The sequence below is a fragment of the Phyllopteryx taeniolatus genome, chromosome 6 (genome assembly GCF_024500385.1).
Source record: "Phyllopteryx taeniolatus isolate TA_2022b chromosome 6, UOR_Ptae_1.2, whole genome shotgun sequence".
Classification (NCBI taxonomy): domain Eukaryota; kingdom Metazoa; phylum Chordata; class Actinopteri; order Syngnathiformes; family Syngnathidae; genus Phyllopteryx; species Phyllopteryx taeniolatus.
In genome coordinates this window covers 18611325-18635358 of record NC_084507.1, presented here as the reverse complement: position 1 = coordinate 18635358, position 24034 = coordinate 18611325, and the positions used below count along the sequence as shown (strand labels likewise).

Here is a 24034-nt window from a genome sequence, read left to right as displayed (position 1 = left end):
ACAGAAACATAAAGGCAAGAATTTGTGCATTTTCTGCAGTCAATAATAATGAAATAATGTCCTGTTTTTGAATAAATGAAGGAATGGAAATTTAAAAAAATTATGATTTATGGATTGATTCATTGAAAAAATAATTGTCAGATAAATTGATTAAAATGATCGTAAGTTGCAGGCCTAGTTATCAATAGAAAGATATCGTAGTGATTTTTTTTATGTTTAATGTTTTGCAGCTTTATATCAGCACATTCTCTTCAAACTTCAGCTTTACAGATGCCATATCTGCTGTGCACAAAGTGTGACGATAGGGTATCAGTCTTTTCACATTCCAGTCAAGCCCACATTCCAAAAACATGCATGCTAGGTTCATTGAATTGTCCACAACGTGAGTGTGAGTGCTTGTTTGTCTATATGTGCCCTGCGATTGGCTAGCAACCAGTTCAGCTGGGATAGGCTCCAGCTCACCCATGATCCTAACAAGGACAAGCGCTATAGAAAATCGATGGATTAATGTCATTCAAGTCAATTCAATCATTTTATTACCAAAGCAGTAAACAAGCATTTTGTAATAAATAAAAATTGACATATTAGTACAATTCCAATACAAAAATACAGAAGTCTAATCTCAGTAGGACAATAATCAAAGATAATTCTCATTACTTAGGGGAAAAACCCAGGGGGCCCCTGTGGGTTTTTTTCCCCATTCATTTCCAGTAAAAGAGGCAAACAGCTAACACATCAGGCCATGAAAGAATTCTTGCTTTCACTTTCCTTTCTCCAGGACAATACTTCTTTGAGTCTTTTAGTCTTTTTCACTGGCTGGGGCTCCTTTCCCCTCCCCGGACGGCGCTCATCAGATGGCTCTTGTAGGTTTTGCTAAGTCCCGTCATCCAGAACTTGAGCAGCCGCACGTTGTCCTCCTCGCCGGGCCCCGTGGTGCCGAGCAGGGCCAGAACCTTGTGGGTGTCCTCCCTGCCTCTCCCGTCCACTTTGGAGAACTTAAAGAGCACTTTGACCTTGCTGAAAAGGGAGTGAGAACAAAGCGTATGAGTTGAGGGCTGACACATTTGAACGGAGAGTCAAAAAAGTTGGGGTGTCTCACTTCATCCACTCCTCCTTCAAACACAGCAGACAGTGAGACACCACATCCACAGACAAGTTCTCGTTGGACAGCGCCACCTCCAGTTTGTTCAGTAATGTCGGACCTAAATGAGAAAAACAGGGATCGTCACATGGTAGTTTCCGGAATTTTAAGAAATGTTGGGGTTCAACATGGATTTATGTTTTAAATGTAATTATGTTTGAAATTGTACCATATTTATATTTCAGTGTTATTTTATTTATTTAAAAATATTTCAGAAGTATATGCATAATTTTGTTTGTATTATATAAATAAAATACACTAATCCGTGAACACCAGTTTATCACATTTGTTCCAAACCCACCTGCAATAGGTGAAAATAGTATTATTGAGGTGGTTAATTTTGATATTATTCCATAATTGTGGAAAACAAAGAAGCACATTTTGATGTTGGTCTGTGTATTGCTAAGGAATGTGCAAGTCGCCGCAGCTGTGAGTGCAAGTGACACCTGACCCAGGCTATTATTGTCACAACACGGTACGCTCACCTCTGTCTGTGGGCTGTGTGTTTGCACTGCTCATATTGAACTGATAAAGCGAACAGATATTGTCTTCTGTCGACAGGCTTTGACAGCCAGGCGCTGAGGTGACGTCCACCAGCACTGAAAACTCTACAGGAAGGAAACACAAGGAAGGCTTTTCATTAAACTTGTGCCAGTGGTGGGCTGTGCATTTGGTACCTGGGCCTTCAGTGGGGACTTACCTTACTTATTCCACCTATAATACAACCAATATCACATCACAAGTTTTGATCGGTAAAGTAATATAATTATCTCGCTCGATGTGACTGTCGCTGAGACAGCCAGGTAGCATTTGTAAAACTTGGTCAAATGGGGAAACCACCCCTCTTTGTGGGCCCACCACAGCAGCGGGTTCTCCATGGTGGGAATATGCGGTTGACATCCTGCCCGAGCCCAGATTAAATCAATTATGGTGACGGATTCGGCGGAAGATTGGTTAGTACGTCTACCTCACAGTTCTGAGGACCCGGGTTCAAATCCAGCCTCGACTGTGTGGAGTTTGCATGTTCTTCCTGTGCCTGTGTATATTTTTTTTCAGGGTACTGTGGTTTCCTCCCTCATCCCAAACACATGTATGATAGATTAATTCAAGACTCTAAATTGCCTGTAGGTGTGAATGTGAGTGTGAATGGTTGTTTGTTTATATGTGCCCTGTGATTGGCTGGCGACCGGTTCAGGGAGTACCCCGCCTCTCGTCCGAAGATAGTTGGGATAGGCTCCAGCACGCCCGCCACCCTAGTGAGGATAAGCGGTACAAATGGATGCCGACGGATTCATTTCATTCAGCGTACTCAGCTGTTGCTACAAGCGCTGTGCCTCCGCTTCAAGCCAAAAACCCATAATTGCCGACTTGTTGATGTCAAGCTCTAAACGTCATTGTGAAGTAGAAAAAGCAACAAGTCGACTAGTCTGTGTATAGGGCAGCCAAGAGAAACGATAACAAATATTCAAATTTAGGCTGTAAATGTAAGTCACTTACGAGCTGGCAAATAATGGCCCACTACTGACCTGCGGACATGTATGACTAACTACAGTGATTGCCTTTTACCTGAAGAGATGACATGGGCTGGAATGGCCACATCTGGGCTCAGACCCAAGAAGTTGCACTTGTAGGCTTCTTCATAGTGAGCGCTGTAGGGAACTGAACGCACACAGCCTACCGGGAGCAACGACTGATTGGAGAAACAGACACAGACAGACCATTTGTATGCAACACTGTTTGATCTTTTATTCGCTATCCTTTATATCCATCTTAAGGTCCATGTACTATTATCCTCTTTGTTCGCACTAGTATGACAATTCAATGCTCTGGTAGAATGAGTTTCCATAAAACCATTTGATCATTTACATCCAGATACTGTCCATGTACAAATATGCTCTTGGGCCGTATTCTCCTTTGTAAGAAAAGGCGCGCAGCTACGCATTGTTCTGGTTGCAGGGATTCTTCCATCCACCTAAGTCTCATTTACGCACCTTTATGCCAGATACCCCCTCTGGGTGGACCAACGGTAAAATGTGGGCATTCACTGTAATATTTGGCCTTCCCCATATTCTCCCATCTACTTAATCACTTTTCCTCTTATGTGCTCCAGAGGCTGCAATAAGCAAGGTTAAACATCATATATCATAAGGCAAGTCACACGTGGCAACACCTCTTATCACTATGCAACTTTAAAAAAAATCCAGTGGAAGAAAAACATCGCAGAAATGTGAATTAGTAAACATCTACTCATATCAAAAGCACCCAATGAGCCAACAACACTCACAAGAGGTAATAGAGATCCACGGAAAGTCAAGTGACTCAGGAGGAACATACGGGAAGTGTGATTGTGTTGTGTGACTTTTAATTTCAATCCTCAAACTCACTGAATAAGTCATAGGAGAAAGCACAGGTACAAATTCATTTCTCTCCTATTCAGATGTATGTGTCACCAATGTCCATTTAAAGTTTGTAAATCCAAGCCAATGTTGCGTGTACTTTACTGAGAAAAAAAAAAATAATAATAATTAATGTGCTGATAACAGCTGCGTGCTCTAGCTTGTCTCTGTCTCAGGCAGGAGCAAGTCAGTGACACAAGTAGAGGCAAGGAACACGTAAGGGTGCGGAACCCTTATTATCAAATAATAATAATAATCTTATAGCTACAGGCAGGAATTAAAAACACATTTCTTAACAAATGCAGTCTTGTCTGTCAGTCATCATCGTCGGGGGTTAGTTGTAAGTTTTAATAAAATGTTACAACCAACATCAGTTACATTTACTATCTCTTTCGTATTTGAAAAAAACTAATTTCTCCATTGGAAATAATGCAATTAAAATAATGTCAAAATGCAACGTGTTTTAAGTAATGTTTTAACACACCTGTCATACGAGTGTAAAAATAAATTAACCGCTGCATAATAGGGCTGGGCGATAAGTCTTTAAAATTAAATCCTATTTTTTTCCCCACAAAAAATCCAATATCCGATTTTAATGTTTTTTTCCTTTTTCGCTTATTAAAAAAAAGCTAATGACAATATTCAAAACAAGTTTTGATTTTTGTTTTTTTTCTCCTTCCGGGATTATCTTTATTTGTCATATCCTGATTTGTTTCCTTGTTTCCTGTGTGGAATTTTCCTTTGTGTTTGCTGGTGATTCCTGATCAGCAATGCATTTAGGCATGGGAGACAAAATTATACATTGCTTGTTGCCATTGTTTTCCTGCCTTGGCTCTCCGTCCACCTTCCTTATTTAGTACCTGTTTGTTATATTGCTTTCATGTTGCCATCCGTTACGTCACTTCCTGTTAATGGTCGTTTTTTTTCATGTTAGCGTGCTCCTTTTGTTTAATAAAATTTGTAAACCTGCTCCTTCTGTTGTGTTGTTTTGGGATCCAAATATTTGCGTGTTGGACGCAGCTGTGACAATTTCTCCTGATATCAAAAAGCTATGAGTTTTTTAAAATATTTTTTTCTCCGCATTAACTGGCATCAAGTTCCACAGATAATCGAAATAAACATTTATTTTCACGTGTAATAACATGAAAATGAGTGAAATGTCCCTTTTGTCAAAAAGGTGTTTGAGCCATGAAAATTTCCAAGGGACGTCCTTGGAATTTTTCTTTTGAAAAGCTCTCGGAACGATTAATCGATTATCAAAATAGTTCATTTGACAATCGATTAGTTGTTGATTAATCGGTTAATTGTTGCACCTATACAATAGTGCTATTATGGTGCTTTTTTTGCGAGGGGGGGCGTTGGAAAGGATGAATGGGATTTCAATACAGATTTAAAACTGATCTGATATACAAGTAATTAGGAACAAATTAAACTCCTAAAACAAAGTACCGCTGCCACAATGGTATGACCTTTAGGGGAATTTGACTTGCTCGGCAGTTGTACCTTGAGTACGGTAAAAGCAGACTGGATGAGCTTGGAGTCGATGCCTCTCCATATGACCTGATTTCCCATGAGCACATGCCACGCCACCTGCCGGAACTCAGCAGCCCCAAGCACCTGCACGTACGACAAACCAGACGATGACTCACAAAAGCTCATGGCTAAGAGTCATGCGGTAGTCTATGCAAACATGACCCTACTTTTAAAATTTCTTATTCATCTACCTGTCTCAAATGCCTCAGTGACCTAAACCTGGGACCAGGCGACTGATCGTCGTGACCTAATTCGCTGTCCAACTGATGGCCCCGTGGCTTGGAAATGCCTCCTTCGGCTCCTTCCCAGCAGCTCATTTCCTCCTCTTGTTCTTGTGAACGCAGATAAAACAGAGATTTAGAATGTGTTATTGAGACAGAGGGGATATTTCGCAGTAAATACAAAGACTGGGTGAAATTTATCACAGTTTATAAAGTGTGTCATGGGAAGCCGGTTGAACATTTATTCAATATACTGGATATCCATCTTAAGGTTCATGCACTCGTATGCTCTTTTTCCTTACTCGAGACAATTCGGCACACAAGTAAGATATCGAATAAATGCTCAAGCAGCTTGTGAGAAAGCATGTTTTAACATTTATTCCACATCCTACTCGTGAGTTGCGAAGAAATGCGTAAGAATAAATGCTCACATGAGTTTGTAGCAAGCCGTTTGAGCATTTACTCTTGATCCTCGATATCCTTACTTGGAAGACAATCTGGTATACGCGCAACCCACTTCCGCAGTCGCCAAAACAGGTCTAAGCACTTCCTCCCAGGTCGAGTGAATGGCAAAGCAAGCGTAGGAACTTTAAACGTCTACAATGTCTTTTTTAATAGGCAAGATGTCAGGGTTACGCTTCCTTCGTGTTTACATAATTCACATTTGTATAAATGATATACATGTATTTAGCCTGAATACGGCTTGAAAACAGCTTTCCAGAAAGTGGATAGAGGGAAAGCGCATATTTGATATTCTACTAATGGCTGAATTATGAAAGAAAAGTAGTGTGCTGTGAATAAATGCTCAAATGGCTTCATGGCAAGCCGTTTGAGCATTTATTCGATATTCTTGAAATCCAGTTTAAGGTCCATGTACTAGCAACTGTCCTCACTAGTAGGTGGCATACTAGTAGGACAACTGTATGTTACTAGTTAGGCAAACTGTGCACTAGTTGACAACTGTGCTCCTTGTCGTACTAGCGACATTATAAAATTCTAGTGGTTAACATCTGGAACGTGGCACGGTGGATGACTGGTTAGCACATCCGCCTCACAGTTCTGAGGACCCGGTTCAAATGCGACCTCGCCTGTGTGGAGTTTCCACGTTCTCCCCGTGCCTGCGTGGGTTTTCTCCGGGTAGTCCGTTTTCCTCCCACATCCCAAAAACAGGTTGATTGACGACTCTAAATTGCCCGTAGGTGTGAATGTGAGAGTGAATGGTTGTTTGTTTATATGTGCCCTGCAATTGGCTGACTACCAGTTCAGGGTGTACCCCGCCTCTCGCCCGAAGATAGCTGGGATAGGCACCGGCACGCCCAGGACCCTAGCGAGGATAAGCGGTAAGGAAAATTAATGAATGAATGAACATCTAGCACCTCACGAGTAGTAGTAGCATCATGCAGATGTCAACTAGTGCACAGTTTTGCCTCTCTAGTAAAATGTAGCTGTCCTACAAGTAAGCTACCATAGACCCCAACTCACACGTAGACGCTCACACTGCAGTTAGCGATATCCTCGATAAGGAGGCTGCTAATGTGTGACACATACCTACGAGTTGGGCCTAGTAGTGAAGCGCTGTAGTTTACTAGTAACATTTAATTATGTACAATCAAGCCAAAAGTGGCACTAGTAGTGGAAAAAAACAGTACTAGTAAGACAGTCATTCTACTGGTGCGCCTTTGGCCTTGCCATAATGTGTCATTGTCATTTGCATGCTCATCTACTGTATATCCAAAAACTAATCTGAATTCCGATTGATTGCAAAATACGTTGATTCCTTGACATTTGGCACCTGTCTGCCTCTCAATGAGCACCAGTGTGTCCTCAGTGGGGGCTCCTTCCAGCAGCTTCTCTGTCAGACGACTCCCGCAGGCCTTCAGGAGCCTGGAAAGCAAGAAAACCACAAGTTTAACGATTAACAATTAATCACAGCACTGTCATGGGACGACAGTTATGGTGACATGACGCGCCTTTTTAAAAATGTTATTTTGGTTATTCACCAAAATAAAAATACCATTTACCGTCACTGAAAATGTGCTGCGTGTACGGTCATCTCTTTATAAGAGCTGATTTTATTAACCCTTTACTCAAGTGTGATATTGAGGATTAACTCTACTTAACTAATAGTTGACACTTTGGATTCTTTAATATTAGGATCAAGCTAAAATTACGGGAAAAAAATTGTACTATTACAATAACAAATAATATGCAATGCAGCGCTGCCAACCTATAAAACTAAATTTTCAGAACAATTTGTACAAATTTGTCTGAATTTCCATATTTTGAAAATGCTGTCAAGAACATTTCTGTGTGACAGTTATAATCACAATTGTTAACAAATATAGTTTTAATGTTTTTATTACATCAAACTTGTAATGGTGGACGCAGCTACAGCCTGAAGCAAAGTACCAGTATATAAGACTTTGACATTCCATCATCAAAAATATCTGTCTATGGATTAATTCACCTTGGCCAATTCTGTTTTCAACACTGGTAGAAATTTTTTTTTTTAAATAAAAAGTTTATTAAAGCAGATTAATCAGATGTCAAAAACGTCAAAATTAAAACTCAGCGCACTATTTTGCAAGCAGAGTAATAACTAGACTTTACACCGATTTGATCGGGCTGATCGGTATCGGCCGATATTTAGCATTTTATGCTGATCGGCTTTAATGCCATAATTCGCCGATCCGATTTGTTGGATACCTGGGGTGGTGTAATATCCCCCAGAAGTGGACTGGTGTTGCGATATCTCAGAGATTGTTTTTTAATTAATATTTTAATTCAGTGGTAGTGACAGTGAAATATGCAGGGTTGATGTGACTTTTATTTTGAAATGCCACATCAGATTTGGATGGGACCTCTTTTGTTGGAAACCTGGGCTGGTGTAGTGTCCCCCAGAACTGGACTGGTGTTGCGATATCTGAGAGATTTTTTTTAATGAATATTTTAAATCAGTGATAGTGGCATTGAAATATGCAGGGTTGATGCGACTTTTATTTTGAAATGCCACATCAGATTTGGATGGGACCTCTTTTGTTGGAAACCTGGGGTGGTGTAGTGTCCCCCAGAACTGGACTGGTGTTGCGATATCTCAGAGATTTTTTTTAATGAATATTTTAAGTCAGTGATAGTGGAATGAAAAATGCAGGGTTGAGGGGACTTTTATTTTGAAATGCCACATCAGCTTTGGATGGGACCTCTTTTGTTGTAGACCTGAGGTGGTGTAGTGTCCCTCAGTACTGGACTGGTGTTGCGATATCTCATAGATTATTTTTTTTATGAATTTTTGAAATCCGTTGTAATGACAGTGAAATGTACAAATTTAGGGGGACTTTTATTTTGAAATGCCACATCAGATTTGGGTGGGACCACTGATGTTGGAGACATGAGGTGGTGTAATGTCCCCCAGTACTGGACCGGTGTTGCGATCGCTCGTAGATTTTTTTTTAACAGATTTCTTCAGTCAAGGGGTAATGACAGCAAAATATGCAGTTTTCAGAGACTTTTATTTTGAAATACAATATCAGATCTTCATCAAACCTCTTTTAGTGGAGTCCTTGGTGGTCTGTCACACAGATCTGGATTTGTCTTGCGATACCAATGGGATTATTTTAGGGTGGCTTTGGCTCAGTGGGTAGAACAGGTTCGGATCCTTGCTACGACTGTCTGCATGTGGAAGTGTCCTTGGGCAAGACACTGAACCCCAATTTGCTCCCAGTGGGCCTGGCAGTGCCTTGCATAGCAGCAGTCGCCCTTTGGTTTATAAATGTGTGTGTGAATGTGAGGCTTTGTAAAGCGCTTTGGACACTGTGATGATGTAGATAAAGCGCTATATAAGTGCAGTCTATTTACCATTTATTTTTCATAAGATATCAAATAAACTACATTTTTTAATGCATCTCAAGATGGAAATTAACTTTGCTGGTTGCATTCCTTAACTGAAGAGCATTGATGTCCGTGTTATTGGGAAGCTTTTATTTTGAAGGTGGCTTTTGCCGTGAGTTGGCGACCTATTACCGTAATGCCTAGCATGAACAAAATTAGGGGCGGCTGGCTTGACTGCTACTTTACGAGTGGAGGCTGCCTTGACCGCAGTCACTCCTCGTCCTCCCTTCGTAACACTTGTAAGAAGCATGGGAAGAAGTGTAGCTTATTCGCTACAATGGAGGCGATGATCAGTGATTTGCAATGCGTTGACCCCGGAACCAAAGAAAACTTTCGCCTCCGCGGCTTGGCAGCCGGGGTGTAATCGTGTGCGCCAAGCAGCTGTTCAATGTGGACGTGCCGGTAATGTCAGACGCTAGATTTTTTTTTGTCCAATATCCCTAACAATTAGTGTTACGGTCGTAACGAGTCAATGTTCAGTGATTTCCGGAACAAGATACGGACATTCCGTAACATTTGGCAGCTCTGGCAATGTTAACTGAATAAACTGGGAATATTAGATCCTTGATCACTGTTGTTCCCTTTTTGGACATACCTGTAGCTTCGGATTGGCTAAAATGGCAAAAAATGTTGACGTCATTGAGGTGTGGGCAGTAGGATGAATTTGACATCTGATTGTTTAAAGAAACAGTCCCATTCATAATACTTTAAGTTACATCAACCAGCATTAGATTGACATGGCAACACATGGAGGTGAAATCTGATTGGACAAAATATCTAACATCAACACACATTTACTAGAAACAGTGCTGTCAAAAGAAACCCTACGAAATAAAGAGAACAGACTGTTGAGAATAAATTAATATAATTTTAGGGAACTAATATAATAATTTAGTTTGTAAATATACTGTAAGTTAGTGCTTCTGCTGGTGTTTCAGCCAGCAAATTAGGCCTTGCTATATGTGCATAGCTGACTGACCAGCTGAAGGAGGAGTGCAGGGTGGCCCAGAGATTGGGATGTTGCGTGAGAGACGTTAGGGAGCGGGCTGCATTTCCACTCCTCTGGTGCGGGAACACGGCAGGTGAGAACACGCTGTTCATCCTCACTGCTCGCTGGGGGCAAACGCCATGCTCGTTGTCAAACACCTAATGGAGTAAGTTGGAGACATAATAGGCAAGTCATTTGATTGTCTTTGGAATTACAATATTGTTGCTCCTCAAATAGTGGCCAGGTGCACCGTACACGTAAAACAAATGAACGCCTCCCTTTTCCTATCAGGAAAAAAATAGTAGTAAAAACAGGTGAAAGTGTGAATAGTTTCTTATTAATCTATATTCTTTCTTAATTTAGTGGTTACTGTCTTTCGGTTTCCAGGTAGCCCACTGGACAGTGTTTTCTTGTTTCTCAGTAATGTCACTGTGATGATGACGCCGAAGCTGCCATATACAATGCTGCCTTGATTTCCGAGTGCCCCATCTTACGGGTTTGTTTTAATTAGAAGCTGTTGCTGATGCACTTTCAGCTGTTTATTGAATGGTCAAACAAACAAATACAAAATGAGAACATTCGCAAGGATCTGCTGTAGGCCACCACTCACGCACAGATGCTCACATGCAGACTAACCGACTTCAGCTTCTGATGTCACTCACTAGCCCACACCCCTTAAAGTGACACAGACTCAACACGCAGATTTTTAGAGAACTGGAATGGATTAATGGCATTTCAATTACTTTCAATGGAGAAAATGTATTTGATATACAAGTATATTGAGTTACTAGCTCAGTTAAGGAACTAACTAAAAGTCAAGGTACCACTGTTTGGTACTCGTAAGGTAAAGTATCACTGTACATGTAACATTATTTAATATTAGGGATTTCATGATCACATTTTAGTTTGTAGTGTGTTTTGGTTGGCCCGGACTGTCGGCCGTGTAAGCAAAAGGTTTCCACTTCTTATTCCTTGCGTCATAAAGGTCCCATATTTTGGCTATTTAGAACTCCATAGAGTGACTTTATAACATGGACTTAGTATGAAAGTGTCAATTTCATAAAAAAAATAAAATAAAAACAACCCCACCTTGGTTTGGTTCATCCCAAATATTAGAAAAAGTTAGCTTGGTAAAATATGACACCTTTAACGAGCCGCTGACGAGAGCGAAAGCTTGCTGCTATTTTGATTCCAAGCTTTGGTGACCAACTATTTGTGAAAATATGGCATTTTAAAAGCTGGAGCGAGCAAACACAGGCCAACCTTCAGGGCGGTGCTTTGCAGACTCTGTATGGTCAGTCGGAGATGGCGTAACAGAAAAGGCCAGGAGTTAATGAGGTAGATCCTGTCCATCGCCACCATGACGATGCTGTACCAGCGCTGGAAGCCTCTGGCGAGACTATCCTTGATGAAGAAGGTATGCGAGAACACAAAACCGTGTTGCTCGTCCCCAAAGAAAATTGGTCCTTCGCGCCCGGGGCACACCTTGCAAACAAATCAGGATGCATATGAGAGGGAATGAGGATACGCAAAGGTGAAAGTTCAATGTAGTGGTGCATGAGATGTGTGACTCACACACACATACAGGTAGACATACGTCACCAGTTACCTCACAGCTGAGGCTGCGTACGCAAGCCTGGCGCACGACGCTAAAGAGCTGCGGCTCTCTGGGATGCTGGTGGCTCACAAAACGAATGCCCGTCTCGTCGTCGATGCTCATGAAGCCTGGGTGGGATGCAGGGAGGGAGCGACACCCCTGTCAGACAACAGGAAAGAGGAAAACTGTGAGACACATGCTAGAACAGGGGCAGTATCATCCATTACCATCCATTTTCGATACCACTTAGGCTGCTGAGCTGGAGCTTATGCCAGCTGACTTTGGGTGAAAGGCGGACTACAACCTGGACTGGTTGGCAGTCAATGAAAGAGCAGTGCTAGCATCAGTGTTGTGAAAGTAACATACACTCAGTATTTGCTGTTACGCAGTAATGTAATACCTTACTAACAACATTTTGGTAATATTACACAATCTCTGTAATGGTAATTACTGATTTCTGATTCACAAAAAGCTTCCCACTGGCATTTTAAAATCATGTGAGTGTCCTTTAAACTTAGGCCCACAACACACTGAGGGACATGGCCGAAATGGACCATTTACATCTACATATACTGTACTTTTGGACAGTGTACAAGACTCTCCATGCTTCGCTTTTTAGCCACAGGTAAATACATTATTTAGAATTATTGTAAAACAATAAATACATACTGTTTATACTTTATTTGTATGGCTTGGACTGACCAGCTGGATGTTGCTTCATACCAGGACACATGATTTTTGTTGTGAAAGCTCATGTGATACGACGTGGAATTTTTGATAGGCCGTTACATCTGCAACATTTAAATGCCTTTTACCTGTGATTCAAATTTCGAATCGCAGCAAGACTAGTGGCGGATAGTCAACCACTCACGTAAACTAGGGGCAGAACCCGACACACTGCGCGACTGTTCAATGGCCTTGCTTGATGTGCGGAGTCTTAGTCGACAAGTATTACTCTTCTGGATGTGACTTGGGTTTCTATTTATGTCCGAATGATAGTGGTGGTATTAAGAGGTGGATTAAGTCACGCCAGTCCCTACTGAAGGCCCAGGTACCAAATATATAAACCACCACTGCAAATATTTGTATACAAACATTAAAATCTCAATTCCATAATTCCATATTATGACCCTTTTAAAACGACAATAATTTACTCCATTTATCCCAGAAGTTGTAATAGTTGTGTGACGTGTTCATGGAGAGCTGTCCCTCAGCCCTGACTGAGCTCACCTCACACATTTCCCCCCTCTGTGTGGCCGAGTTGTTGGCCCTCATGGTGAGTCCCTCACCGTCCCGGTCAACATCTCTGTCCCCGCCGGGCACTGCGACGCCTGCCTGGGAGGACGGGGACGGAGGGTGCAAAGCCTCGGTGCAGAACAGTGTCCTCGGCCCATGGAGCTCACAGAAATGACAGAGAGCCACCAGAGCGTTCATCTAAATGGAGAGGGAGTTCGAATTACAAGTTAAACATCATTGTTTCTAAAGTAATGTAAGCATACGGGGTGATACACGGTAGTTATCGCCGATACTGACAGCTCGCTTCACCCACCTTACACGGACAGAAGTTCACGCTTCATTCACTTTATAGAAATACATCCATTATTCGCCGTGTCCCAAGATATGTCGCTTAATAATCAGCATTTTGAGTCGGTTAAACCAAAAATAAAATGTCTTATTGCTTGCACATATGCTACATTCTATTGTGTTTACATCCGCACTGTTTTGCTTGAGCTAGCATGACGTCATGTGAGTGAGACAGAGTCACGCGCTCGAGCTCACGTTGCGGTTTTCCACCCACCACCACCCCACCCCTCTCTTCCCCCCGCAGTTTAAAGACTTCTACACATTTATATCTTTTCATGTCGAACTAGAATGTACTAATATGTTTATTTGTTTGTATTATGAGCTTTACACCACGTCTGCAGCGCATCTTTTCCGGCAAAAACAAACGAGTACTACGTTACCCATAATCCCTCATGATATGACAAACTTGGGGTCAAGGGTGAGTTGAGGCGAACCTGCTACTTAGGTGCGTATGCAGCGAGAACATATTTTCTTTGTCTTTAAAATTAACCACGCCATCCTTTCACGCCACCTACGCGCTAGCCACAGTCGAACAAAACAAAGTTGAAGCCTGTGTCTCGGTATTTTACTAACGCTGGCCTTTGAGAGCTCGCCACAGTCGAACAAAACAAAGTTGAAGCCTGTGTCTCGGTATTTTACTCACGCTTGTCTTTAAAATCGACAGCATGGCGTCGGAATGCTCTGGGGTGTCCTCAAGCACAGAGAATGCTGCTGTCCAAATAGACACAAGCAGAGCAGAAGGTCCAGCTCACCCAGAAGATGTCAAAACAGGTAGAGCGATAACAGACTTGATTTGTTTTGGGGGGGTATTCTTGAGCTGTGACAATTAAGTACTCACTCGAGTATTTAAGTCGGACTACAGATACGTTTGTAAAAAAATAAATAAAAATACAGCACTCTGATAGATGTGTAACTGATTCAGTTATTAAAGTACAAACTCTGAAATGTACTTGAGAACAAAATTAAAACTGAAATTTTACTATAAATTGTAAAAAATACTGGTTTTGCTAACTTTGCACAACGGGGGAAAACTGCTCACAAAGTAGTTTCCTTCTTTTGAGAAGAAAAACAGCAAAACAAAATAACAATTAGGTAGTAAACCTAAAACTTCATCAGAAAAAGAAGTACTCAAGTACAATACACATACCTGCAAAATCGATTTAAGTACATTAACAAAGTATTTGTACTTTGTTGCTTCCCATCACAAGTGTTCTTTTATGGCTGTAAATATGGAATATATTAAAGACCTGAATACATATTTTAGGTTTTCATACTAAATTCCTTGTATTCTTTGGAACAGGAATTATATATTATATATTATGACCAATTTAATGGTCATTGTGGTAAACATAGTGTTTTGTGATGGTAGAGCAAGAGAAATCAGAACTACCTTTTTGTTTGCTGCCTGGAAATGTGTGACTCAAGACCCTCGTGTGTTGCTCTCACATGAGTGTGTCAGTATCTGCTTATCTAACTGGGTTTAAGTTAAAAAAAAAAAAAAAAAAAAAACACACAGACAAGTTGGCTCCTCATTTCAGGCAGAATAACTCAAAAGTACAGTGTATCATAGCCTGACCAAATTATGTGAACTTTTCACCTTTTTGTGAATTGAGGAGAGTTGTGTGTCATGTTCACTTAATCTGGAAGTTGCATTCCCAGACTTTTACACTATGTAATTGTTTACAGACAGCCACCTCCAATCTCTCTGATACTGACGTCAATGATGTCTTACACCAGACATTACACCCCCCACGCTAATAGTAAAAGAATAGTCAGGCTAATTCTTTTAATTTTTGACATCATCTTTAGACAAGAAATCAACTTTTCAGCTTTTATTTCAAAGTATTCACATCTGGATCTGATACAAAACTAGCAGATTTTGTTTGAATCTATCCATTTGATTTGGGTTTTCCCTGTGAAGACTACATCAATAATAGTTAGAGGTATAACTTACATGAAAATCTGAGAGCTGTCTATGGGTGAAGAAACAAGCAATCCCGAAGCTGAGAGAAGATGGAAATTCAATCAGAGCCATGGAACAAACATTGGTCATAGACAGTACAACCATTTGGAATGTCCTGAAAGGGTAAAAAAAAAAAGAACACTGATGTATCAAGGGAAACAGCAGTTGGCGACAGAAACATTTTGAGAGCTGGAAAGAAAGACTCTAAAACAATTGTTAGTGACATCAGCAACAATATCCAAGGCCAAAAGACTCTTCTGACATATTCAACTTTTGTTTTCAAACCGAAATGTTTTCGGTCTTCTGCAAAAATAAAGGAATTGTTCTCACAGTTCCAATACTTTTGGAGGGGAGTGTGCATTAAGGAGAATATGAATGCTTCTCCTTGGGCGTAACCACAGTAGGACCTCTAAAGTTTAATGCCGATAAAGATGCAGTTGCACAATTTTGGGAAGAAGAGGAATGTACATTGGAGGTTTCGCGAAGTGAACAGTTTCTCTCTGGACGATGGTGTCCTGATACTTTTGTCCAGCTACACCATAGACACAGTTAACTTCTTTTTATTCATCTTAGTCCGTCCATCCCTCCCGCCCACATTTGCTATAGAAAATTGTGTCCTCTATTCCCATCTAGTGTTGTCTCCTTTGTTTGTGTTCCTTTTTCCCCCCATGAGAGAATCAATGTACAGCAGACATAGTGACACGTCCATTGACCTTTGTGCTGTCTCTCTTTGTATGGCTCTGACAGATGAGAAAGGAGTCGACGTGTGCCCGTTCTTCCTGGAAGGGAAGTGTCACTTCGGTGTCAGATGTCGTATGTCTCACAGGTTAACCCAGCTGATCTGTGAAGTAACCAGCAGCTCGCTGTAAGATTTTCTACTGTAACTTTTTTTACCCCCCAACTTTTGCGTTATCTTAAATAACCTCGCTTTGTTTCGCCGTGTCTGATCTCTGTGCTTGTGATTTAAGTCTTATAAATGGCATACAAAGAGATTTGGAAACTTATCACAGTACAGAGGTACCTTGACGTACGAGTCCACCAATTTAAGAGTTTTTAGAGTTACTGTCTGTCGCTAGGTGTATTATTATTCTTTTTTTTCTTCTTCTTCTTCATTATTTTCTTTGTCTTGCAAGCATAAAAGTTGAGGTACGAGGGGCTGTCAGCTACGCCGCCGCCCACCACAACATACGCCCAGCAACCCATAATTTGAGATACAAGCAAAGGGAGGTATGAGCTCTGTCATGGAATGAATTAAACTTGTAAGTCAAGGTACCACTTTACTACAATTTGCCTGGCAGCAGAATAGAGTTGGTTGTAGTTTGCAGGTATATCTTGTACCAACCCCAATTCCAATGAAATTAGAGCGCTGTCTAAAATGTAAATAAAAACAGAATACAGTACAATGATTTGCAAATCCTTTTCAACTTACTGTATATTCAATTGAATACACTATAAAGACAAGATATTTAATGTTCAAACTGATAAACTTTGTTTTCTTGCAGATATCCACAAATTTTTAATCTGATACCTTTACACGATGATGCGTTTGTTCCTTTCCTTCACAGTGACCCAGCTATGGCTATTGCAGACGTTCTTCTTCACGACCCGGAGGACAAACGTGATGAAGAAAAACAAAAGAACAAAGACCATAGGCACAAAACCGCTAAGCCTAAAGAAAGTGAGGGAAAAGGTCATTCTTAATTCATTTGTTTCCTACAAGGATTCAAATATTTTGTTATTCTCTTAACCTCAATAGTCTCTTGGTACCCTGTTCTCCCCTCAGATGTCAACAAAAAGTCTCGCATGCGGACAGCTGATGATGTAATCTCTCGGATTCTCTGGGACTCTTCGGTGGACGCGTCCCAATTCGTAGTGGGATATGTGGACCGTTTCTTGGGCGTGATGGAGCGCCCCTTCTCTGACTTCAACTGGGACACTAACCCAGGTGACTGCGACTACACCGAGATTGCCCTCCCCAGACACAGGATCCAGTACTTCACCTACAGAAGTCACCGTGTCTGGGACCGACACAGCAGGACTGACAGGGTGTTTGGGTCCACCGGTCAATCTCTGGCTCCCCCCTTTGGAGGGGAGGAGGAAGTAGGAGGTAAGCAAGGAGGACCCTGTGTTGCTACACGTACAAAGAGTAAGTGGACTGACCAATTGCCATCCTTTTTATGAAAAGAAACACAGCTTGACGACCAAGAGCAACAAGAGAGAGTAACTTTGGATCACCCAGAATCAACAAGAGCGGAGCCACCTGCCGGTGTCGGGCAGAGAATGGAGTGTACTCAGGCTGAGAACACACATCTGGAAGAAGACAAGCACAGTGAGATGAACGCTCGCACCTCTGAGTTGGCATGTGACGTGGAAGAGGCTCCAAATAGGTCTGTTTTTCATTGAAAATAGATGAGACATCCCATCCATTGCCGTTATCTTCAGCCCACATTCTTTGCTAAGAGTGCCAACTTTATGTCACTCACTTAAAGGTCTCAATTTTTACCCATTGTCTCAAGACTGCTACTTATTTTTACTGTGGATGTTATGCACCTTCTAAAACAAACAGAACAGCCCAGCTGCGATTAATTCAATGCCCTGTGATTGAAATGACTTGGATAAATGCGACTGTTCACAGGCAACCTTTCAGGTGATGTTAAATTTAGTATGAATCCCAATGTAGTGGTTTTGAAAACAAAACATTTTATAGGGGTGCGGCATGTAGAACAGGTTTGTGAGCTTCTGTTTTACCTGGAGGAGGAACTGCATTAATCAGTCCTTGTTTCGAAACCAAATTTCCAAGCACAGCCTCCACAATCAGGATTTAGAGTAACAGACAAGAGGTCAAACATAGTGTTATGTAATCTGTGGTCTGCTCCAAATTGTGACGTTAAGAAAATCCTGAGAGGCTCTCTTGAGTTATCCTATATTTTGTTTCTCATTTCAGCGTGAAGGCCTTGACAGATAAAGTAGGGCTGGGATTAAAAGACGGAGACACCAATGAGAAATTGGCCAACGGGGAAGAAAGTTTTGAAGGCCAGAACAATTTGGTAGGTACACCAGCGTTCACTGCCTTGCAGTCTCACAATGGCCTCTGCCTCTTTAATAGATGCAGTGCCCAATTAATCGCTGTGTGAGTCATCTACTTGAACAAATAAGTGTGTGAGACACTGGTGCTTCAGGAAAAAAACAGCACAGTCAGGGTGTGCCACTAAGATAGTGTAACAACCTTTATGTGATTGCCAAACAAATATGAGCGTTCATCCACAGAATTCCATACCGGATCGGTCGTGGCCCGGTTCAACAACGTCCGCAGGGCGCCGGTGGAAATTCAGCTACTGAGGGTCGAAGAAGAAGAAGAGGTGGAAAGTGGGTTCTTCGGCAGAAAGAGAAGAGGAAAGCACAGAGCCTAGAACTGAATGTGGGGACTTTGAATGTTGGGACTATGATAGGAAAATCTCGGGAGTTGGTTGACATGATGATGAGGAGAAAGGTTGATATATTGTGTGTCCAGGAGACCAGGTGGAAAGGCAGTAAGGCTAGAAGTTTAGGGGCAGGGTTTAAATTATTTTACCATGGTGTACAGTACAGGAAATGATACAAGGAAAAAGGTTAGAAGAAGTGGGACACCTAGAGGACAGAGGAGAGGCGAAAGGCATACATTGAGATGCGACATAGAGCAAAGGTAGAGGTGGCAAAGGCCAAACAAAAGGCATATGATGACATGTATGCCAGGTTGGACACTAAAGAAGGATAAAAGGATGTATGCAGGTTGGCCAGATAGAGATGGGAAGGATGTGCAGCAGGTTAGGGTGATTAAGAAATGAGCTCATCAGAGGGACAGCCAAGGTTCGATGTTTTGGAGACAAAGTTAGAGAGATCAGACTTCGATGGTTTGGACACGTCCAGAGGAGAAATAGTGAGTATATTGGTAGAAGGATGATGAGGATGGAGCTGCCAGGCAAGAGAGCTAGAGGAAGACCAAAGAGAAGGTTGATGGATGTCGTGAGGGAAGACATGAGGGCAGTTGGTGTTCGAGAGGAGGATGCAGGGGATAGGCTTACATGGAAAAGGATGACGCACTGGAGACCCCTAAAGGGACAAGCCGAAAGGAAAAGAAGATGATTCAAGGGGCAGCATGGTTGCCGATTCGTTAACACTTCTGCCTCACTGTTGAGCGGTTCTTGGTTTGAAACTCACCTCCGTCTTTCCTGTGGGGAGTTTATATGTCCTCCCCGTGCTTTGTGGGTTTTCTTCGTTTACTCTGGCTCCCTCCCACATTCCAAAAACATGCATGCTAGGTTATTGAAAGACTTATAATTGCCCTTAGGTGTGAATGTGAGAGAGACTGCTTGTTTTGTCTACATATAAACAGCAGGCAGCAATTACATCAGTTTTTTTTTCTCTGTTGTTTTTACCAGGTTTCATGAAAATTAGTCACTTTGAAAACCTAGCTTATGTGTGAAGCGGTGGAGGCTTTGTGTGTGGTCATGTGACTGCCTGGGATTGGTCAAATGGAGTCAGACGTTGGTTACTACCAGTTCCGTTGGATGGGTGAAACAGCTATGTGATAGCCTCCAAGGCGAAAGTCTTTCTGACAAACCAAAACATAGATCGCCCAAGCAGTAATAGATAAATAAAAATAAAGATGGTGAACCGAATGTAACACAAGGTAACGGCGTAAAAGTACCGTGTTTCTTCTGAACAAAAATACTCAAAAGTAAAAAGTATGTTGTGTTAAAACTACTCTGACAAGGTCTATTTATCTCCAAAGTTACTTAAGTGAATGTAATTGAGTAAATGTAGTGCATTACTACCTGTCTCTGTAGGGGTGTATTCACTTTTGTGAGCTATATGAGCAATATTTTAATTCACTTGGGTTCTTGTTAATTCAAGCTGATATTTGATTGTTATTTTATTTTTATGTCCTAGAATCTCTTGGCACCTCTCGAGCAGCGAGAAGAGAGCTGCGGTCTTCGTCGCCCTAAAAAGAAACCCACACACTTCATCACGTTCAGGGCCAACACTCCTGCCATCCTCAGCTGTTTCCAGCAGCTCCAGGAGGAGATCTGCGCCCTTCTCCCGTCGTCCGCCCCTCACTGGCAGGACTCCTCCAGCCTGCACGTCACCCTGTGCCTCCTGGTGCTGGCGGGCCCGGCCGAAGTGGAGGCCGCAGAGGAGATCCTCCGACGCTTTGCCCACTTTGATCGCAACCCCCCGGTGACCGTGAGCTTCACCGTGAAGCTGAAGGATTTCAACGGCAGGGTGCTGTACCTGAGCCCCCAGCCTCAGCTTCCACTCCAGCAGCTCAATGGTGGCCTGCAGGAAGCCTACAGGAGCAAGGGCTTGCTCCACAGGAACTCCTACAACCCACGCTATCATCTCACCCTGGCCAAAGTAAAGGGCAGGGAGGGAGAACGCATCTTCAATGGTGTGGGCGACCTGAAGGTGGGCAGAGGTTTAAATTTTGGCCGTTTGCCTGTGAACTCCTTGCACCTTTGTGTCATCGAGGGTGCCGATGTGGACGGTTTTTACGAGACTGTGTGCACAGTAACGCTTCGATAACACTGGGGAACAAAATTTTTGTTGAGTTAGGTCTGACAGCTGTTTTTAACTAATTTTTGGGTGTGGAATCCAAAACTGATCTCAGTTTTTCTCCATCACGTCAAGTTTTTGAACTATAGATCCCTGTTTTCTTAAAAAATATGAAAAATCTGTACTTAACAGATATGTGCTTGCTTTATAAAACTTTTCAAATATTGATGTCAATGAAATATGAAGGAAACAGGCATGACTGCAGTGTTTATTTAACACTATTATGTTTTACAAAGGATGTTACAATTCCTCTTAATTCCTACTATGCGAGCTTCCTGTTTGCAGATATTGATAGTACTGACCTATTGGGAGCTGCACACACCTCACCGCACTGTCTCAATTGCGACTGCACAAACAAGTTGCAACGTAGCTCTAGAGTCTTACTACAGCTAATCAGTGGAATTGTGCTTATCTGGAGGGTAAGCTGTGGAGAAAAAAAAATTGGAATCAGTGTTCCAATTTTATTTTAATCAGCATAAAAATCTAACTCAACAGAATTATTTTTTCAAATTGTTCCCCAGTGTAATAGATAGCTCACGTGCAGTGACTTCATGCATTCACTGGACGCTTCACCCGGACAACACAGCAAAATCTGATACAGGACCTGTATCATAAAGTCTGCCTTCACAAAAATAATCATGCTCAGTTTGAGGTAATTATTCAGCAATATGTTTATGGTGGACTACTGCACTGCATTACTCAGATTTAGGGGGGTAAAAGATTACAAACAGCTCTCAGTATGATTTAGTGCACTGTAAAATGCATCCACAATAATAACCATATTCTTAAACGAATTCCTCTCATAACTGTATTTTTATCATTGTAGCAGTGGAATCATTTAAACAGCCATTGTATTGGATCTCATTAATTCATTAGTATGTAATGTTGTGGTCGATCAATGTGTGTATAAGGATGTTCTTATAACTTACAGATCACTGGATACAAGAACTTGGGGATGTGAGAGAGCAGATTGCCTAAATCAATCATTTTTGGGGCATATAATTTATATGAGTTGTAAACTTTTAAATGGTCTAATAACAAGTCTATTAAAGGGTGGACATGAGGAAACTATAGGCATCAGGACAGGCTAGGGTTTTAAAGATTAATCTGTTAGATATCTGAAGATTAAACAGGGTTACCAGATAAATTATGCAGGGAATTTGCGTTAGAAATTATTATATTTTTCATTGAAAAGTATTTTATTTAGGTGGGATAAACCCCTTCAGATTTCGGATCTCCTGGCAGAATAATGTCTGGAACTCAGGAATGTGTCGATGATTTTAATTAATATTTCACATGTATACTGAGGCATCATAGAGCCAATATTACATCCCAAATACTAGAAAAAGTTGGTTTGTGAAATATGGTACCTTTAAATAGGGTTAGGGTTAGGTATGTATTTTTGTATTTGTATTAATTTTAATCAGAACTTGCAGGAATCAAAAGAGATTTTACATTTTGATCATTTGGCATATTCACCCCACTTTACTGTGAGTTTATTATTCAATATTTACACTGCTTCATTATTACATGCAGAACTTTCAAAGAAGACCAACCTTTAGGCACACTTTCTATGCGATACCTTTTGGTAAACAGCTCTTGTATGGGATTACAATGTGGAGGTCTACTTACTATGATGGCTTGTTGGTGTAAAGCAATGTCAAATCCCTAACGGAGACCACGTTAGGCACAGTAGTATTCATATGCATTTTTCTTTCTCATAACCATAGTGCTTCTGAGATACACTTCATGGTGCTATGTACAACCAATGTACTGTATTGACACAGTATATGCACCTGCAATAAATGTTTATGTGCGGCGCATAAATCGTTTGAGGCGAAGAAATTGCGTTTATTTTACATCAATGACTTAGCCAAAGTGCTTGTATTGCGCGGCTCATCATTCCAGGATTTATACAATCTCTTTTCGATGAATATTGAATGGACTATGTTCCACAAGTGTAATTCTTTTTTTTTTTTTTGGGGGGGAGGTGTGGGGTGCAAGACCAATTAAAATCAATATATCGTCAAGGTTGTTGATTATTTAACTGTGAATGCGAGTGGTGGTATTTTATGTGATTGATGACCTGCATTGGGTTGTGCTGTGGTTGAGCATGAGGAGCAACTCTTGCATACGTAACAACATTTTCTGTCTTTGCCGTCTTCTTCCTGGAGACACACACACTTGCACACTATACATAGACTCCAAATGAGTCAGTGGGCATGCTCTGTGGCTCGCTACTGTTTGCTCGCTCGCATTATCTCCCTTCCCCCACTCTCTTTCAGTGACACAGAAAACCAGCGCCCCCCACCCTCACTCCATTTTTTTTTTTTTTTTTTTTTGCATATTCGCTTCTCCCACCCCCTTTCCCCACCTTTTCACTGCCCCTCTCCTCAATTCTCCCACCTCATCACTTCACCCATATGGTCACATGTTCTCCTTCTTGTTACTCTTGTGCAGCCTCCATGCCAAACTGCTTTTGCCCCCCACCCCCCTGTTCCCTCTATTCATTGTTCGCTCCATCTCTCTCAGCATCACTCCCTGGGATCCCACCCCCCTCCAACCCATGTTTGCCAGAGTGCTTAGCTGCCACTTTCACTCATTTAATGTGCATCTCTCGAGAACATTAGCTCTCCTGGTTGGCCAGGAGCGGACTGTTTTGTATCCCTGCATGTGAGTGGATTGCTAAAATGTCCCGGACCTCTGTAATCTAGTCAAGGTTCATTCCGCTGCTCTGGATGGAGATTGGTCAGGTTGATGTGGAGTGGGGGTCGAAATGAGAAGCAGTCCACCACCTCCTCTCGCCTACCTCCTTCCGTTAAATCCCGGTTAACAGATTAATAATCTTTGGGCAACATCGTGCCGGGTGTGAACAAACGCAGGGCAACAATGAAATGATAGAGTCCCCGTGGGGTGTCTCCTCAATCTTAATCCCTTTTTCCATCCCTATCTCTCTTGCTTTCTCTCTCTCTCCTTCTCTTTCTCTCTCGCTCACTCGCCCTCACTGAGAGCTCCTCTCCCATCCATCAACACGAGCGGCTCTCCACTGTCACTTGACAAACCTACAATTATTGGCTATTTAATATTTCAGGAACTGCAAGAATTACTCTCTCTCTCTTGCGCTCCTCCTG

General features: G+C 41.8%; 3 protein-coding genes across 13 annotated transcripts in view; 2 read left to right on the top strand and 1 right to left on the bottom strand.

The window, feature by feature from the left end:
* Nucleotides 1-519: 519 nt before the first annotated feature.
* On the bottom strand, nt 520-14126 carry flcn (folliculin). 2 transcript variants are annotated; one of them, XM_061775322.1, is made up of 12 exons: nt 13992-14126; nt 12995-13198; nt 11765-11923; nt 11431-11652; nt 10159-10325; nt 7084-7175; nt 5262-5401; nt 5041-5154; nt 2708-2831; nt 1627-1749; nt 1100-1202; nt 520-1017 (listed from the first exon to the last, which is right to left on the bottom strand). In XM_061775322.1, exons 1-12 carry the CDS (start codon nt 14013-14015, stop codon nt 810-812), a joined length of 1680 nt encoding a protein of 559 aa, XP_061631306.1. In that variant the 5' UTR covers nt 14016-14126; the 3' UTR covers nt 520-809. The 2 variants fall into 2 exon arrangements, with proteins under 2 accessions (XP_061631306.1, XP_061631307.1); XM_061775323.1 differs by having other exon boundaries at nt 11777-11923.
* On the top strand, nt 13614-20963 carry leng9 (leukocyte receptor cluster (LRC) member 9). 8 transcript variants are annotated; one of them, XM_061775326.1, is made up of 8 exons: nt 13614-13793; nt 14013-14119; nt 16059-16176; nt 16877-16989; nt 17095-17418; nt 17497-17698; nt 18256-18358; nt 20241-20963. In XM_061775326.1, exons 2-8 carry the CDS (start codon nt 14014-14016, stop codon nt 20871-20873), a joined length of 1599 nt encoding a protein of 532 aa, XP_061631310.1. In that variant the 5' UTR covers nt 13614-13793; nt 14013; the 3' UTR covers nt 20874-20963. The 8 variants fall into 8 exon arrangements, with proteins under 8 accessions (XP_061631310.1, XP_061631308.1, XP_061631311.1 ...); XM_061775324.1 differs by having other exon boundaries at nt 16877-17001; XM_061775327.1 differs by lacking the exon at nt 14013-14119 and having other exon boundaries at nt 16877-17001.
* A 2597-nt stretch (nt 20964-23560) lies between these two features.
* ttyh1 (tweety family member 1) overlaps nt 23561-24034 on the top strand; it is a 38833-nt gene continuing 38359 nt past the window's right edge. For all 3 annotated transcript variants that reach the window (XM_061775320.1, XM_061775319.1, XM_061775317.1), the window contains exon 1: nt 23561-23576. The gene's annotated coding sequence lies outside the window, so the exon portion shown is untranslated. The remainder of the gene's footprint in view (nt 23577-24034) is intronic.

What these genes read in the sequence shown, in the direction of transcription:
- leng9 (XM_061775324.1), top strand. Translation starts at nt 14,014, where the DNA reads ATGGCGTCGGAATGCTCTGGGGTGTCCTCAAGCACAGAGAATGCTGCT. An exon ending in GAAGTAACCAGCAGCTCGCT is followed by an intron (nt 16,177 to 16,876) that starts GTAAGATTTTCT and finishes TTTCCTTCACAG; the next exon opens with TGACCCAGCTATGGCTATTG. An exon ending in GTGGAAGAGGCTCCAAATAG is followed by an intron (nt 17,699 to 18,255) that starts GTCTGTTTTTCA and finishes TTCTCATTTCAG; the next exon opens with CGTGAAGGCCTTGACAGATA.
- flcn (XM_061775322.1), bottom strand. Translation starts at nt 14,015, where the DNA reads ATGCTGTCGATTTTAAAGACAAGC. An exon ending in TGTCGATTTTAAAGACAAGC is followed by an intron (nt 13,199 to 13,991) that starts GTGAGTAAAATA and finishes CTCTCCATTTAG; the next exon opens with ATGAACGCTCTGGTGGCTCT. An exon ending in GCTCATTGAGAGGCAGACAG is followed by an intron (nt 5,402 to 7,083) that starts GTGCCAAATGTC and finishes TGCGTTCACAAG; the next exon opens with AACAAGAGGAGGAAATGAGC.